The 16,800-nt window shown below is 39.6% G+C and overlaps 3 protein-coding genes across 3 annotated transcripts in view; 2 read left to right on the plus strand and 1 right to left on the minus strand.

The window, feature by feature from the left end:
- Nucleotides 1-1,492: 1,492 nt before the first annotated feature.
- Nucleotides 1,493-16,800, plus strand: part of LOC105670168 (uncharacterized) — a 25,638-nt gene continuing 10,330 nt past the window's right edge. Inside the window, exon 1 of the mRNA XM_067359781.1 lies at nt 1,493-1,966. Coding sequence (XP_067215882.1) covers nt 1,501-1,966 — 466 coding nt within the window. The 5' untranslated portion in view covers nt 1,493-1,500. The remainder of the gene's footprint in view (nt 1,967-16,800) is intronic.
- Nucleotides 13,480-14,575, plus strand: LOC137001245 (uncharacterized). Its single transcript, XM_067359770.1, has one exon. It carries the CDS (start codon nt 13,480-13,482, stop codon nt 14,572-14,574), a length of 1,095 nt encoding a protein of 364 aa, XP_067215871.1. The 3' UTR covers nt 14,575.
- Nucleotides 16,189-16,786, minus strand: LOC136997200 (uncharacterized). Its single transcript, XM_067347662.1, has one exon. The coding sequence runs from the start codon at nt 16,784-16,786 to the stop codon at nt 16,298-16,300; it is 489 nt and encodes a 162-aa protein (XP_067203763.1). The 3' UTR covers nt 16,189-16,297.

Raw genomic sequence — 16,800 nt, forward strand, 5'->3', positions numbered from 1 at the left:
CTCAGCGCCATCAGCGCATCTAACGTCAGAAATCGGAAACTGGACATTTTAGCTGGACATCCTAGGAAAACGACAATTATTTCAACATTTCGACTTTGGATTATTATAACTTTTTTTCTACAGCACCTACAGTAAAAACAAGCATACTTTTCTTATGTAATTTGGGTATGCGCTATCGATTGAGCCTATTATCAACTCAATCGGTTCAGCCGTTATTGAGATCCGATAATCTCGGCTCGTCTCAACTTTCGGACTCGCGTAAAGAGACACGGTCGGTCTTGCGCTTGTGTTGCGCGCTGCGCGTGGCGCGAGACACTACCGTGTCTCTTGATAAAAAATATTTATATAAAAAATATTATTTGCACAAAACACAAATTGTTCTGTATATTTATATGATAAAAATCTTAGGTCAGTTAAAATAAACTTATCACGCAAATATCAAGTTTGCAAATATCAGAGATGGTTCGATAAACCAAGGATTCAAAGTAAAATCAGAGATCCTTCTTTTTCTGTTTGTCTTGAAATTGGGACTATGCTATCTAGCGTAATTATCTCATTATCGCATTATCTCATAATAATTTAATTCTTTACTCTCTTAATTTGAAACAGTGAAAATTCCACTGATTCTATCAGTGATTCAATATTTTACTTCGCAATCAGTAGGCTATGACGAATTCACTGATAAAATAGTTCCCGTCGATATGCATTTGTTCTCGTCACTAAAGCGCACTACGCACTACGCTCTCCCCATTGCTGTCCGTATATACGTAGATCTTTCTCTCGTCGAATAAGTATTGTGTCCAGCCGAATAAGTATTGTGTCCATTTGTGATTATCTCTCACATCTTAAATCCACAGCTCTGAGGTAAGTATTAATTAAGCTTCTTCTACAATGATCGTAATAAGGCTGTAAGGAAGAAAATACATAATTCGTTCACTCGCAATCTTTCCGCGCTTTATACTGGGTCTATTACGGCCTTACGTTACGTTATTGTAGAGAATAAGGTTTATATTTATTTAATTATATGCAATTTATTATAGTCGAGTGATATTAAAGATGAAGCTATTATATGTGTGTATAATTATATAACCTCAAAAAAACTTTAGAGAAATTATTGTTACTTCTTTAAGAGATGTTTATTACAAAAATTAATTTTAGATGTTAGTGTACATTAGTTTACGTCGATTACATGAAACGATGACTATCCGATTTTCATGAAATCAAGTTACGAAAGATTAAGACACCTTTTTGTTATGAACTAATTCTTATATATTGTTTGAACTAATTAAAAATATGAACAGATTATAAATATTTATATATAAATATTATAATAAAAGAGTGTAAGTTAAAGTTTGCCGGTTTTTACAGTAGGTGTTGCTAGCAGGATGTAGGCATTTCTATGATTTGTTATATACACGATTGTTTTCTATTGACATTAACCTTCAAAAACACCTAAGTCTCATTCTGTCAAAATAATAGCGTCATAGTCGTTTAATATCAATGAATATGTCGAGTTTCGTTCCAAATAAAGAGCATTTGCGGCATTCGTTGCTTTTCTTATTTCATCAAAAGAAAAAAGCAGCTGAAGCACATCGTTTGCTAGTAGAAACTTATGGTGAACATGCTCCAGTGATTAGAACATGTGAGACATGGTTTCGTCAATTTAAAAGTGGAGATTTTGATTTGAAAGACAATGAACATCCTGATGCAGTGAAAAGGTTTGAAGACGAGGATTTGCAGGTGTTGTTGGATGAAGACCCAACCCAATCACAACAAATATTGGCAGAAAAACTTAATGTGTCCCGAGTAGCAATTTGCCAACGTTTAAAAGCCATGGGAAAAATCCAGAAGTATGGAAAATGGGTGCCACACGCATTGAACGACAGGCAAATGGAACATCGAAAAACCATTTGTGAAATGCTTCAACGGTTCGAAAGGAAGTCTTTTTTGCATCGGATTGTCACGGGTGACGAGAAGTGGATTTAATATTTAGTTAATATTTTAATATTTAACACAATATTTATAGTAAATACAAAATTAAAAAATTTATAAAATATTTTGATAAATTTTTTATTATCCATCAATATCCATTGACTGCAAATAATTGATGAAATTATTTGATGATGTCGCAACAGCAGCCTCCATTTGTTGTTATAGAAGTAGCTGTAAATATGGAAAGAATTATGTAATATAATTATAATACTATCGAGAATACTACAGTATTAAAATTCTTTTCTTTTGATATATTTGATACTCAAACAGTACAAAAGATTAAGACACCTTTTTGTTATGAACAAATTCTTATATATTGTTTGAACTGATTAAGAATATGAACAGATTATAAATATTTATATATAAATATTATAATAAATATATAAAATATTAAGTTAATATTTCAGTTAATATTCAGTTAATATTTAACACAATATTTATAGTAAGTACAAAATTAAAAAATTTATAAAATATTTTGATAAATTTTTTAATTTTGTACTTACTATAAATATTGTGTTAAATATTAACTGAATATTAACTGAAATATTAACTTAATATTTTATATATTTATTATAATATTTATATATAAATATTTATAATCTGTTCATATTCTTAATCAGTTCAAACAATATATAAGAATTTGTTCATAACAAAAAGGTGTCTTAATCTTTTGTACTGTTTGAGTATCAAATATATCAAAAGAAAAGAATTTTAATACTGTAGTATTCTCGATAGTATTATAATTATATTACATAATTCTTTCCATATTTACAGCTACTTCTATAACAACAAATGGAGGCTGCTGTTGCGACATCATCAAATAATTTCATCAATTATTTGCAGTCAATGGGTATTGATGGAGCCACATTAAATATATTTCAAGGTTATATTAACTTTTTATTTTTCATATAATTGGAACATATCTCTCAATTACATATTTATATTTATTTATATAGAAGAAACTTTTTGGACCTACAAAGGTTTTATTAGTTGGAATTATGGTTAGTTTTCTGATAACAGATCTGGTGTTGCACACGTGACTACATATTTTAATAAATCTTTATGGTTCTGAACATAAGTTAACAAAGAAAAAATAGCATTTGCAAATATCGAATTTACATTGCTTTTTTTCATTATTTTTCATATATTGAAACTTTTTTTTAAAGTATACAAAATTCACAATTTTATTATTTTATATAAGTATACATTACTTCATTAATTTTTTCACCTAATATATTATATATTCCGAACTCTTTTTATATTATAACATTAAAGATGAATATAATATTATATGTCATATATATAAGATATACAAAAATATATGTATATTCTTGCAAATATGTGTAACTACTATGGACACTAAAAAATCATCAATTCAAAAGTTGCATCACTGCAAAAAAAATTTATTTTATATCATTATATTTTAAAATGTATTCATTGCTTATTTATTGCTTATTCATTGCTATATTTATTACTTTAATACAGGAATTGATCTGAGATCATAAATAATGGAAAGACTAAATTGTTACATGTGTCAACAATTAGTTTCTGATGGATTGAATGGTTTAGTTCGGCATTTTATATCCATCCATGGGCTCACAATTAATCGTGGTGTAGGCAATGCAGGTTTTAAATGTGGACAAAGTGGTTGTCAACGTACTTTTATATACTTTTATACGTTGAGAAGGCATATTAGAAACTATCACTTGCATGAAAGAAATACTGAACCTGAACAAGAGAGAGAGAGAGGGCCTGCAGTGGTTATTAATCAACTTTATAATAATGAAATGAATAACGAAATATGTGTACAGTTTAATGATTCAGAAGATTCAGAAAACACTCATGACAATTTAGTTTATAGTGATAATGATAGCAACAATAACAATAATGATGAAGATTTTGATCTACAAAAGTTAGTGATTAGAATGATTGCGAAATTCCAATGTAATGGTTCAATGACAGGGCACCTGTTGACACAGATTCTTGACGAATGCGAAGAACTTTTACTTACTGTCCGAGATTTCATGAAGAAAAAAGTCAGAAAGATTTTTGAAGACAATAACATGCTACATGTTTCAAAAAATGTCTTACAAGTGTTAGAGTTTGATAGTCCTTTTGAACAAATGAGAACATTGGATGAACAAATTAATGCTTTGAAAAAGCATTGCGGATATATTGAGCCCATAGAAATCCCTTTTGGATATCGCCTTGATAGTAAACTTGATAGTGAAACAGCCACGTACATACCAAAAATGATTATGGAAACTTGTCAATATATTCCTATCATTGATTCTCTGAAATTGGTGCTGTCAAACGAAGATGTGCGACAAGCTATTCTGTCAGAAAGAAAATCAATTGATGACAATATATTAGCTTCATTTCTAGATGGTCAGCATGCTACAATTCATCCTTTTCTCCTGCAACATAAACACACTTTAAAAATCCAGTTATATTATGACGAATTAGAAATTGTCAACTAGGGATGCACCGGATACCGGATATGTATCCGGTTATCCTGTATTATCCGGCCTCTGCCGAATAATACTGGATAGCCGGATATTTTCTTTTATCCGGCCGGATACCGAAAATCCAAATGCGACTAATGCGAGTATTACCGAAGAAATAGCTAATGGACAAGTTGAATTTCAAAGAAAACTTAGTGACAGATCTAAGAAAAAAAGGTAAATATATCAAACTGAACTCAAGAAATATTTAGTATTACCGCTAACAAAAAGGACAGACAATCCCATATCGTGATGGAAAAAACATCATTCTAAATTTCCAAATTAAAAAATCTTGTTTTGAAATATTTAAGTGCTCCATCTTCTTCAGTAAATTCAGAAAGACTATTTAGTTCCGCAGGGAACGTTTACACAGACCATCGAAATAAATTACATCCAGACAATGCAGAAATGCTAATTTTTATAATAAAAAATTTAAATATTTAATTTTTATTTTTAATAACTGTTTAACAATCAAGAGAATTGACAATAAAATATTATTTTAAAGTAAATAACAATATTTTCTTTTCTTTATTTAATTGATAATTAACTCCATTTTTTAAATATTAAAATGTTTCTGCCGCATAATATCCGGTTTATCCGAAAAAATAGTGTCCAGCCGGATTATCCGGTATCCGGTCGCGAGAGTATACGTTTATCCTATATCCGGCTATCCGGTAAAATCACTATCCGGTGCATCCCTATTGTCAACCCATTGGGATCGAAGACAGGTGTGCATAAGTTAGGAGCTTTTTATTACACAATTCAAAATTTGCCACCGCATATAAATTCAGAACTTAGTAGCATACATGTTCTGCTTCTTTGTTGTGATTCGGATGTAAAAAAGTATGGATCTAAAAAGATTCTTGCTCCGTTTTTGCAAGACTTAGTTAAGTTAGAGAGCGATGAAGAAATACCCATAGAAATTGGACCTCATCAATTTATACTTCGCGGATTTTTAGCTGCTTTTGTTGGGGATGGACTTTCTGTTCATGATGTATATAATCTTCTTGGACCATCAGCCAATAAGTTTTGTCGAATGTGCTTGTATACCAGAGCCGATTTACATGCTGGTTCTGTTGAAACAGCACAACCAAGAACTGAAGAGGTTTTTAAGAACATCTTGCTCTCTTAGAACAGACAAACTTTTCTGCTGAGTCAAAATCAGCGACAGGAGTCCAAGGACTGTTCATTGCATAGTTCACGTTATTTCCATATTTCTCGAAATAAAATTTTTGATCCTATGCATGATTTTCTATGCGGTATATGCCCAATGATTTTAAAATTAATATTACGTGAATACATATTAGTACAGGGAAGGTTCAATGTTCAATATTTCAATGATCGAATATCATCATTCCAATATGGATTTACAGAAAAAGTTAATAAACCATCCGCAAATTTCATCGAAGCTATGCTCCGCAAAAGAGATAATACATTAAGCCAAATAGCAATGCAAACGTGGTGCCTCGTGTGTGCTTTTCCATTTTTGGTTTGCGAAAAAGTGCGTAATGGAAATGAACATATGGAAATGAGTAGTTATACTATGATAATTCTAACCCAGGGGCAATGAGGGGGGTGCGGGTGAAGAGGGGAAGAGGGGTATCGGATAACAGTGGAGGGGGTAAAACGTCATCATTTTTGGAGGAGAGGGGGTAAATGTGGAGTGGTAGGGGTATCAGATTACAATAATTTCCGGAAGATAAGGATTGTTAATACAAATCGCGAGATAAGGATTTCCGGAAAAGATAAGGATTGTTTATTGGAAAGAGAACTGTTTATTGGTGCAGGTTTTTTTTTCTACACATCAAAGTAGAGCGCCATGTTGTCGGAATCATTATGTTTATAGTATGCAGGTTCGTGCAGATTTACGGATTGCGTCATCGCTGTATTTTAGAACAAAGAGGCAGCATTTGAGCGCCGTTTCTTAGAGGGTGTGATAATGATTGTTAATACAAATTGTAGGCATCGCCATGTTGCTAGATGCGTCATCGTGTTTGGAGGAGAGGAGGTAATTTTGGAATGGTGGGGGGTATCAGATCACAATAATTCCCGGAAGAGATAAGATAAGGATTGTTAATGCAAATATGAGCCATCGATAGTTTTAATCAATGTCGTGTGCAACAAGCGGGTATATAAGGTCCATCATGACCAAGTCGAGGTAACAGTCGAAATGTTCATCGCGCTATTGGACGAACGTGACATTCTGAGCTTGTCCGCGGAGCAATTAGAAATCGTGCCGAAAGTGATTCTTATAAAAAACTTTGCTCGGTTTGTGGATCACGTGTGGGATAGGCTACCGGATCATTTAAGAGCGGATCCGGAAGTGCAAGGTTATCGTCGGTGCTCGTTGCACTACAACCAGTCGTGGCAGCGTGACCACATCGACGGGCCCCCACCGTACAGGAAAGATTGCACTTTGTGCAAACTGAAATAGGTAAAGTACACATTTTTAAAATATCTTTAATACACATTTTTCGAATGTGTAATAACTAATTGAATATTTTTATTTTAATAATTTTTATTTATTACAGAGATGGAAGACAGTCTCGCCTTACGAGAGGAAAATCTGAGTACTCTCACAGATTGGTTAACAACATGTCGGGAATGTAGAAGGAAGTATAAAAGCAGTGAGGAAATAATTGAAAAGTATACAACATTTCCTGCATTCATTAAACCATATATTCCGGATACTATATTTCGACAACAATTTATCGAATGGACGAGTGAAATTGACGACAGTGTACTAGAATATTCCGAGGAGGAATTTTCGACGTTTTTAATAGAATCTATCCTGCCGATATTGATGGAAAAGTTGTGCTCGTTATGCGCTCAGGATAGTCTAATATCAAGGATCTCTTCACACTATTATGACTACATATATTATATGATACCGAAGCAGTATAGATCAGCGATACTGGAAAAAATTAGAAAAATGCATCCAGAGAAGGTGCCGACATCGATACATTTGCACAAAGTACACACAACTCCTCAACATCAAACATCGATCGTACACATTTTGCAGAACCGGGAGAACGGAGTATGCAACACCTCGGTGCAAGAAAAGAATGAACAATGTTTTTGCAGAACCGGGATAACGGAGTATACAACACTGAACCATGTATGCGGAACTAATTATTTTTAATAAATATTATTTATCAATAAAATAATTTGAATTATTATTCCTGTGCCTCATCTTATTCACTGACCTATCCTACTGCGAGATAAGCGCGCGCGTCATGTTACACTACACGATAGAAGGAAACGAGCGAACCAGTGACTATCATTTTTTTTTCTTTTAATTGTGGCGAATAATATAGAGTGAATTATTTAAGTTATGCATTTATTCTAAACACCAATAATATACTTATGTTTTCTTCTTAATACAAATTATCCGTGGTAAAAATATAAATTTAATAGGAACTCTAATCTAAACTTAATATGTAATTTAAGGATGGTAGGTGAAAGGAGAAAAAATCGCAATAAGATTAGTATTAACAAATTTTATTCATATTTTTTTTTTCATCTATACATTTTTTACAAAAAAAAAAAAATTGTTTCAACCGAGCCTTTAACGCCTTTCACGATTACGAGGAGGGACGGGAGGCGCTTGAGTCGTTCTCGGACGAGGCTCGACCACAGCTATCGGCTTGTGGTACACTCCGCAATCCTTACACTTCTCGTATTCGGAATTTTTTCTATTCTGATCACGCTCCATTTTTCTATACTTTTTTCTCCACCGCGTGCACACTTTGAACTGATAAATTTCTCTCTTCCGCACACCTTATATACAGCTCGACGCAAAAACGTCAATTTCGCTGTAGTAATAAACGTTAAAATACGTTCGATAGATGTACAAAAGATGTTAAAAGTTGTACGTAAGATGTTCAACAATACGTTAAAAGATGTTACATAGATGTTAAAAGTAGTACGATAGACGTTCAAAGACGTACAATAGACGTTCGATAGACGTACGAGAGGCGTACGAGAGACGTTCAAAGATGTACAATAGATGTACGATAGACGTTCGATAGACGTTCAAAGATGTACGAGAGGCGTACAATAGATGTTCAATAGATGTTAAAAGTAGTTCGATTGACGTTCAAAGACGTTTGATATACGTTCAATAAATGTCTGAAAGATGTACGAGATAAGCGATAGACCATATTATATGGTGGATTATGTGATGGATAAAAGGTGGAATAAAAGTCATACGAGTGTGATACACATTATTTTATTAGCATAAATCATAGTTGTTTTACACGTTTGTTACGCTCAAACCACCACTTGTACAATTTGCAAACATTCCGCATAGCGCAATGTCTCGTGTGATACGCGCAGCGCAAGGTTCCGATTACATCCAAGTTCGTCAGGCGTGCGATATCTTCGTAATCCGCATCTATTGTTTCAATCTCTACATCATCTTCCAAAATCTCGCACAACCACTTTTTCTTCTCGAGTCCTTTCACGTATATCAGAGACGGTTCCGTACCAATGGCATTGTTGATAAGACTTTTCATCTGACTGTACGAGACGTGTCCATCTTCCCATCGGAAGCCGTGGTGGTGTATCCGTAACCAACACGCCAGCGATTTTTCCGATTTCGTCAACAGATACCACGGTACGTGTTCACGAAATACGTAATGAGATAGCGTTTCGCCATCTCGAAGTACCGCTACCTCTTTCACGATAAAAATGTTGTTGAACGCGTAACCTTGCAAGTCGACGAAAATTGGTACGTTCGACATCGTCGTCGACCGTCGGAAAACTGACGTTCCCATTCGCACACGTCTAATTTATAACTTTTCACACGAGTCTGCGCACAATGTTGTTCAGTGGATTATATTCGACCATTCGATCGTGTATAATGAGACAATAGGCGGTGGTGTTGGCCGGTATATTTTCCTTACAATCAAATTCTATTCGCACGTCAACGGTGGCGCTCTTGACAGAGTCGTTTTGTCGCGAACAATCTATGACTACGAACGGACCGGCTTTCGAGAATTCATCGATGTCCAAATACGTATCGTCCTGTCCATAATAGGCTTTGCGGAAACGTGCATACATATTGTACAGTATAGCGTATCGACTCTTGTCGAAATCCAAATTCATGTCGTCGTACGGATAAAAATCTGAATTCAGATGCAGTCTCACATTGGTGAGTTTACAAGCGTCAAATTGCGTAGCGTTTTCAGACAGTACGTTTTTTCGACCGGTTTGGAGAGCAAAGATTACGTATCGCGGTTTTTCCAATTGCGTTGCGGCTTTGACCGCCCAGGAATGCTTCGTTGTATTCTGCAGCAGAGGAAACTCGTACAGATCCCACGAACGGAAGCACACGCTCAGATATCTTCCGCTTTCCAAAGTTCGAAGAAGAGACAGCTTGTTGACTTCGCTCAGAGATACATGCGGCATTCGCCACTGTATCTTGAGTAGTTCGATCGTTGGATTCGTATCGACTCGTCCAACGAGAGAATTATTATCGTTGCGCGATCGTATCAATACAAGTTCGTGACGAGCGTTGATTACAATCCGTTTGTAGTCCTCGCAGAATCCTAAAAGAGTATTGAGCGGAACGCAAAAATTAAAGTTTCCATCGAGCAACGGATTTCCATCCGGATTCCACGATGCGTATTTCAGCGTCTTGCTCTTCTCCGTCGTCAGCGATACATAGTTTTTGATCGTGCTCGTTATTCCAACGTTTCTGTTACGATCGATTTCAACTCCGTCGAGCTCGTATCGCATTTCATCAAACATGAACGCGACACAATTATTTCCCATTATACACACGTTATCTCTATTCTCACCGGCAGGAGTAACGAGTTTTCCTTCAACGTAGAGAAAACTCTCACACGGTAACATGTACAAATCCTGTTGCTGTATCGGTATTCGTATCTCATCGCTGTGTCCCAACGTCGTGTTAGCGTACGGATTGTACGTGTGCATCTCATATTTCACGATACGCTCGTCGAAGACGGGCTCGTCAGCGATGTCGAGTATATCCATCTCTTTAAACGTTTCTCACAACGAATCCCAACGATTTTAAAAAGTTTACGTTCGTCATACTGAGCCTCTTGAATGGCGATGTTTTCCCAATTTTCGTTGTTCTCTCAATCACTCGCTGTTCGTTCAACACGAGCATTTCCTCGCACCACGTCGCCGCAAGTGCAGTCTGATGGTAATCTCCTCTCCGCGAAAATCGATCAATCGTCCGTCTTGATCCACCACACGCAAGGTGATATCGGTAACGCTCCTCGCGATGACCGGAAGGTAAATGATTTGCGCCGGTGTTTCCGAGACTTTATATCCCGGAGGCACGTTCGGTGAAAATTCGTGTATCGTGTGCACCGACCTGTCGTTGGCGTACGCACCCGTGGTTATGCTGCATTCCACTCGAATAATGTTTACGTTGACGATGTTTACCGAGGAATCTGATTCGTGCAACTTTCTCGGTTCCAGTATACGACCCGTCGAAAATCCAAACAGCGGTCCGATGGTATTCGGTTTGGCGAAATTTATTCGAAAAGCGCACATGATTTCACTCTTCATGGTATTAACGTTGGGACGAAGTGACAATGGATAATCTTGCTCTTCACTTTTTCCTCGTTTTTGCAGTATCGCGCGTTTCAGATAAGAAGCAATGGCGTCCAATTCGTACGATCCTTCGGGAATTGTAATTTCTTCGTCATTGCCGTCGAAATAAAATTTATTGTTCGCTACCGTCACGTTCGGAATCGTGTTGTAGGTCTCCATCGTGGTTAGGCCGAGCTCGTAGTCCCCATCGCTCAAGTCTATCGGTGGAAAATAATCCACTGTGAGAACGCTGCTTTTACCGCTTAGAGTGAGCGTCAGCGACATTGCCGAGATTCCATCGACGACTGATGTCGATCGATGGCGGATCGATTTTTATATCTATTTTCTGGAGGAACAAGAGGCACAATTGTCCGCAGATCGTTTGATCGTACGTCTGGTAGACCGTGCGATTGTACGTTATCGTTGTATCGGTGTCTCCGAGGTAGCGTGTAAGCTCCTTCGGCGGTTGCAAATTGCCAAAGCTGTCAAAGTATACGGCGCGATCGCCTCTCTTGGCGTACGCCACCCAATGCGTGCCCGGCCCGTCGACATCGTCCAAATTCACGATACCGCTCTCATTTTTATGTATCTTGTTGGGTAAAGCGTTACGCATGTAGACACCTCGGAAATACGGTATTCGCATACGCTTCGCTATTCGTGACAATTGTAGATTGGTGGTGGCACCCGTGGGCATCTCTATCGTTTTTTCGACGTTTTTTGTTTTCTCTTTAATCCTTTGCCCCGCTTGTACGGAGCGAGATAAATCCCCCGTCCTTCCATTGCTTTATTGTGACGTTTCGTCTCTTCGAGTTGTCGTCGCGCGGCCTTAGAGTCGTTCACCGCCTTTGCAACACCCGCCGCTCCACCGGCAAGCGAACCGATAACTCCCAAGAGCGGTAACAACGGTAACATACCACCGCGTTTCGCCGTCGGAAGCGTTCTCCTCTTGGTCTTCTTCTTCTTCTTTCCCTTTGTCATACCCATCCCCAATTTCGTCTTTGCTTTCATAGCAGCCCATACGGCGGTAGCAGCAGCCCTCTCACCGAGAGTCGCGTCCGCAGCGGTGATCCGCACCCGCGCTTTATCGGCGAGAACGCGATCGGCTGCGTGGCGGTCCGCTGATTCGCGGTTTTGCGAGTACGCGATGTCGTGATCGCGACACGCCGCGTCCAACGGATTGATACCTCGATCCCCTCGCGCGAGTCGTTTCCGCAGACGAGTCCCCGGCCCGCAAAATTGGTAGCCGGGTATATGCAGCTCCAACGGTAGTCGATTTATCACACTGTTCAGTAAACCGGCACCCTTGTATCGTTTCATAGAGCGCGAATTCTAACGTATCGCGTGTAAATCATATTTCCAACTGAGGTGTGTTTCGACAGCGCTCACCTATAAATAGGAAGCGCGTATCGATCATTAACCAGTAGAATATCAAAGTTTGTCGGACGACAAAGTACAATGAATAACCGGGATAATAAGAAGGAACGGAAGGAGGTGAATGTCGCAAACGTGTATCGCTAATCGTGTGTTTGAAACAATATTTTTTTTTTTTTTCAGGATAATGTCCGAATCATGTATGGAAATAGAGATATTTTAGATCTAGCGACAAATATCCGAGCACCGCTCTTTCCGACATCCGATGCTGCGCACTCGTCGCGTAATAACAAGGATGAGAAAGAGTCTGGTAAAAAATGAAATTTGTACAACAACCGTACACGATCCGTGTGAAAAACATGGATGATAAGAGTGGGCAAGGGGTTTGTGAGAAGGCGTGCAGACACGGTAAAATGCTGCCAAACACGATACGCGGTATCATTTGCGGTCCCTCGAATTGCGGTAAAACCAATGTAATGATTAGTCTGCTGGAAAGTCCGAACGGTGTACGTTTCGAAAACGTGTACGTGTACTCGAAATCGTTGAATCAACCAAAGTATCGGTATCTCGAAAGATTGCTCGGATCGATCGATGAAATCGGCTACTTTACATTCTCGGACAACAACACAATTGTACCGCACAGCGAGGCGTTACCGAATTCCGTATTCGTCTTCGACGATATAGCGTGCGACAAGCAGAATGCGATACGCGAGTACTTTGCTATGGGTCGACATTCGAAGGTCGATTGTTTATATCTATGCCAAACGTATGCAAAAATACCGAAACATCTCGTGCGCGACAACGCGAATTTACTCGTAATATTCAAGCAGGATGGAACAAACCTTAAGCACGTCTACAACGATCATGTGAATACGGACATGACGTACGAAGATTTCGGTACATTGTGTCACGCATGTTGGCAGCACAAGTACGGATTTTTAGTGATAGACAAGGATAGTGCGATTAACGATGGACGTTACAGACGTGGTTTTAACGAGTTTGCGGTACCGCGGAATGGTTAGTTGTTCTCGAGACGTTGACGATGACGCTCGACACGAAAGATATCGACGAAAGGGAGAAGATCGCGAAGGAAATCGCTCGTACGAGCGAGTCGATTCGCAAGAAGCATCGGACGTTGAAGACGGGTAGAGTGGAGCAAAAGGTGCAATTGGAGAAACGGTTGAAACCGATCGTAGAGCCGTTGAAACGAATCGTCGAGAACATCAAGGGTGACGATGATTCGGTTGACGATCTCGAGATTAAAAACGAACCGGACATCAAACGAAAGCGGACAAGCTCTGAGAAGAAAAAGAAAATCAAGCGTACCTCGTTGACGACACCGATACAGACCCCATTGACGCCACCGATACAAGCCTCGACTCCGTTCCAGCCGCAAAAATTGGTGTTTGAAGCGCCGACATATTTACCGACCGAAAACGTGTTCGAAACCACGGACCCGTCTTTCGTAACATCCGTGAGACAGACGATGCAAACGTCCGATGGTCGGGAAGCTCTGTACGGCCAAATGGGTCCGCTGGGTCAAGAGTACATCGGGGAGCTCTTGAGTGGTGACAAGAAGAGAGGGATCGACAACGTGTACGGTGTATACTTTAACGATGCGGGAACGTTTCTCGGAGACAAGGTCTTCGACATTGATAAAGACGACAATGTGATCGTGGACGGTGTGAAATACGCTGGCACACCCGGCCTGTTTGAATTAATATTCAAAAGACTTCCCGACGATACGCTGTGTACGGAGGATGACAAACAAAAGTACAAGAGCATACTACTCGCTACTAACGCTCACAGACGCGGTCATAACGCGCATTTACCTGTTTTGGGAAACAAAGGATACAAATACAAACATATCATCACACCTCTGATATCTAAGAAAGGTGGAGGTGTTGCACATCTCGACAAGAGAGGTGTGGGTCGCACGTTACCCAAGTGTAACGTACCACAGACCATGACTGTGACCGACAACGCGGTCGATTACGTGCACTGGGATGATCCGAACGAATTGGTGGATCGCCTTCGATTGCTGGACGCCTCCCGTCAGGCGGGAAACAACGCGCACGATAACGAGTTTCTCTCGATTATCGAGGAACTGCGCGAAGCCGGTCTGATTATAAATTAATCACAGCTTTTCAACTATCGCCAGTATTGCTCGTGTGATGCTACAGGAATGTCTATCAACAAATTCGGACTACAGTTAGGAGGAGGAAGCGTCAGGGTGACGAGACAGAGCGGCGGAGTCTCGAAGAATTACGTGCGCGAGAATTGTCTCTGCAAGGATGGTGAGGTTTTCAACGCCAAGTCACGCGTAATCAGACATCTCGCCGACCCTGAAGCGGACACCGACGCTGTCAACAAGCTGCATCTGGATCATCACCTCAAGCTTATGAGCGATCGTGCGAATCGAGATCGTATACTCCATGAAAATTTTAAGCGAGAAGTACTTTCGCGACTCGAAGATTCGGAGAATACCGAGCGGACCTGGAAGAGGGACCACGACGATTACATCGAGACCAGATACGTGGCGTTGGAACGACAGATTCACGATCTGAGAGGTCTCCTCGACGAGAGTGTGGCGCTACTCGATGGAAGAGCACAACTTTTGCATCAATATCGGTAGGATAGATTCTTTCAAAAACACCGAAAATTCCTCCTCGGAGTCTTCTAGTACACTGTCGTAACAAACTGCAAAAATTTCATCGAATACTACGATGATGCGATGAAGAAGAAGAAGCAAAACGAATCACAATGAGCAAGAAGGAAGCGGTGAGCCTGGAGAGGAGATCGCTCGTGGACGAGCTCCACGCACCGGCGAGAAGAAACTTTACGCGTCGGCCAGTCGTCGTGAAAGGATACGACGATTTGTGGCAGGCTGACATTGTCGAGATGAGACCGTACTCGCGATCCAACGACGGCTGCAACTACATTCTAACCGTTATCGATGTGCTGAGCAAGTACGCGTGGGCCGTGCCCTTAAAGACCAAAGGTGGAATCGAAACGTCCAAAGCATTTTCCGCGATATTTAGGGAGAGAATTCCGAAAAACTTGCAGACCGACCATGGAAAAGAATTTTACAACAGAGATTTCCAAAATCTTGTCAAGAAACACGGCATCAATCATTATTCGACATACTCGGTCATGAAGGCTTCGGTGGTGGAACGATTCAATCGCACGTTGAAGAACGAAATGTGGAAGTTTTTTACGCTCGCGGGATCGTACAAGTGGATCGACGATTTACCGCGATTGGTCTCGGAATACAACGGTCGTAAACATCGTACGATCGGTATGCGTCCGATCGATGTCACTCCCGCGATCGCAAAGGGACTTTTGAACACCGTGTACAGTAACATAAAAATTGCCGCACCGGCGAAATTCAGGGTGGGTGATTCGGTGCGCGTGAGCAAATTCAAAACTGTATTCGAGAAAGGATACACGCCGAATTGGTCGACGGAGGTGTTTAAGATCGCCACGGTGCAACGTACCAATCCTGTGACGTATCTGATTAAAGATTATCGCGGAGATCAGGTCGCGGGAGGCTTTTACGAGCACGAATTGCTCAAGACCGCTCAACCCGACGTTTATCTCGTGGAGAAAGTGTTGCGCCGAAAGGACGATAAGGTGTTTGTAAAGTGGTTGGGATTCGACAATTCGCACAACTCTTGGATAAATAAAGACGATGTATTGTAATAAACTGTGTATATTTTACATTGTATTATAATAAACTATTATACATATATATATACAATGGTGTTCTTTATTACTACAATATGTTACAATATATACATTTAAAAAACTAATAACAATAATACATAAAATATTAAACTATATAAATTACTACGCATTATTTACAAATGTATCTCGCGATGTCCCCATGGTAGAGTGTCGGTGGAACCGGATACGACGTGCCGCTTATCGTCGTACGGACTGAGCGCGAGCTTCGACTCCGACACGGTGTACACCTCGTGCAACTTTGAGCGGATGCACGATTGACGCCGCGTCAGCTCGATTTCGGCGTTGAGACACCGAATGTAATCGTCGAACGTTATCGTTCTAGCGACTACACTCTTTTTTACACCTTTAACCTTTTTGGTGTCTTTTTGACCGGTGACTCTCAACGCGTACATCTTCGCTCTCAGTCCGACAAATTCCGTCATGATCGCGCCGTTGTTCTCGTCTTTCATCAGACCGGGTACTTTCTTGTTGGCGCGCGGCATACCGTAAACGTTGTCCTCGGAGTAGTCGCTCGTGTCGAATTTGGAAATATCGCGTTTCATATCCCGATACGCGTCCTCGCAGTGCAGAAGGTATATCAGACTGTCGGTATCGGTATACATAATTTTGCAATTGT

The sequence above is a fragment of the Linepithema humile genome, chromosome 1, assembly GCF_040581485.1.
Source record: "Linepithema humile isolate Giens D197 chromosome 1, Lhum_UNIL_v1.0, whole genome shotgun sequence".
NCBI lineage: Eukaryota > Metazoa > Arthropoda > Insecta > Hymenoptera > Formicidae > Linepithema > Linepithema humile.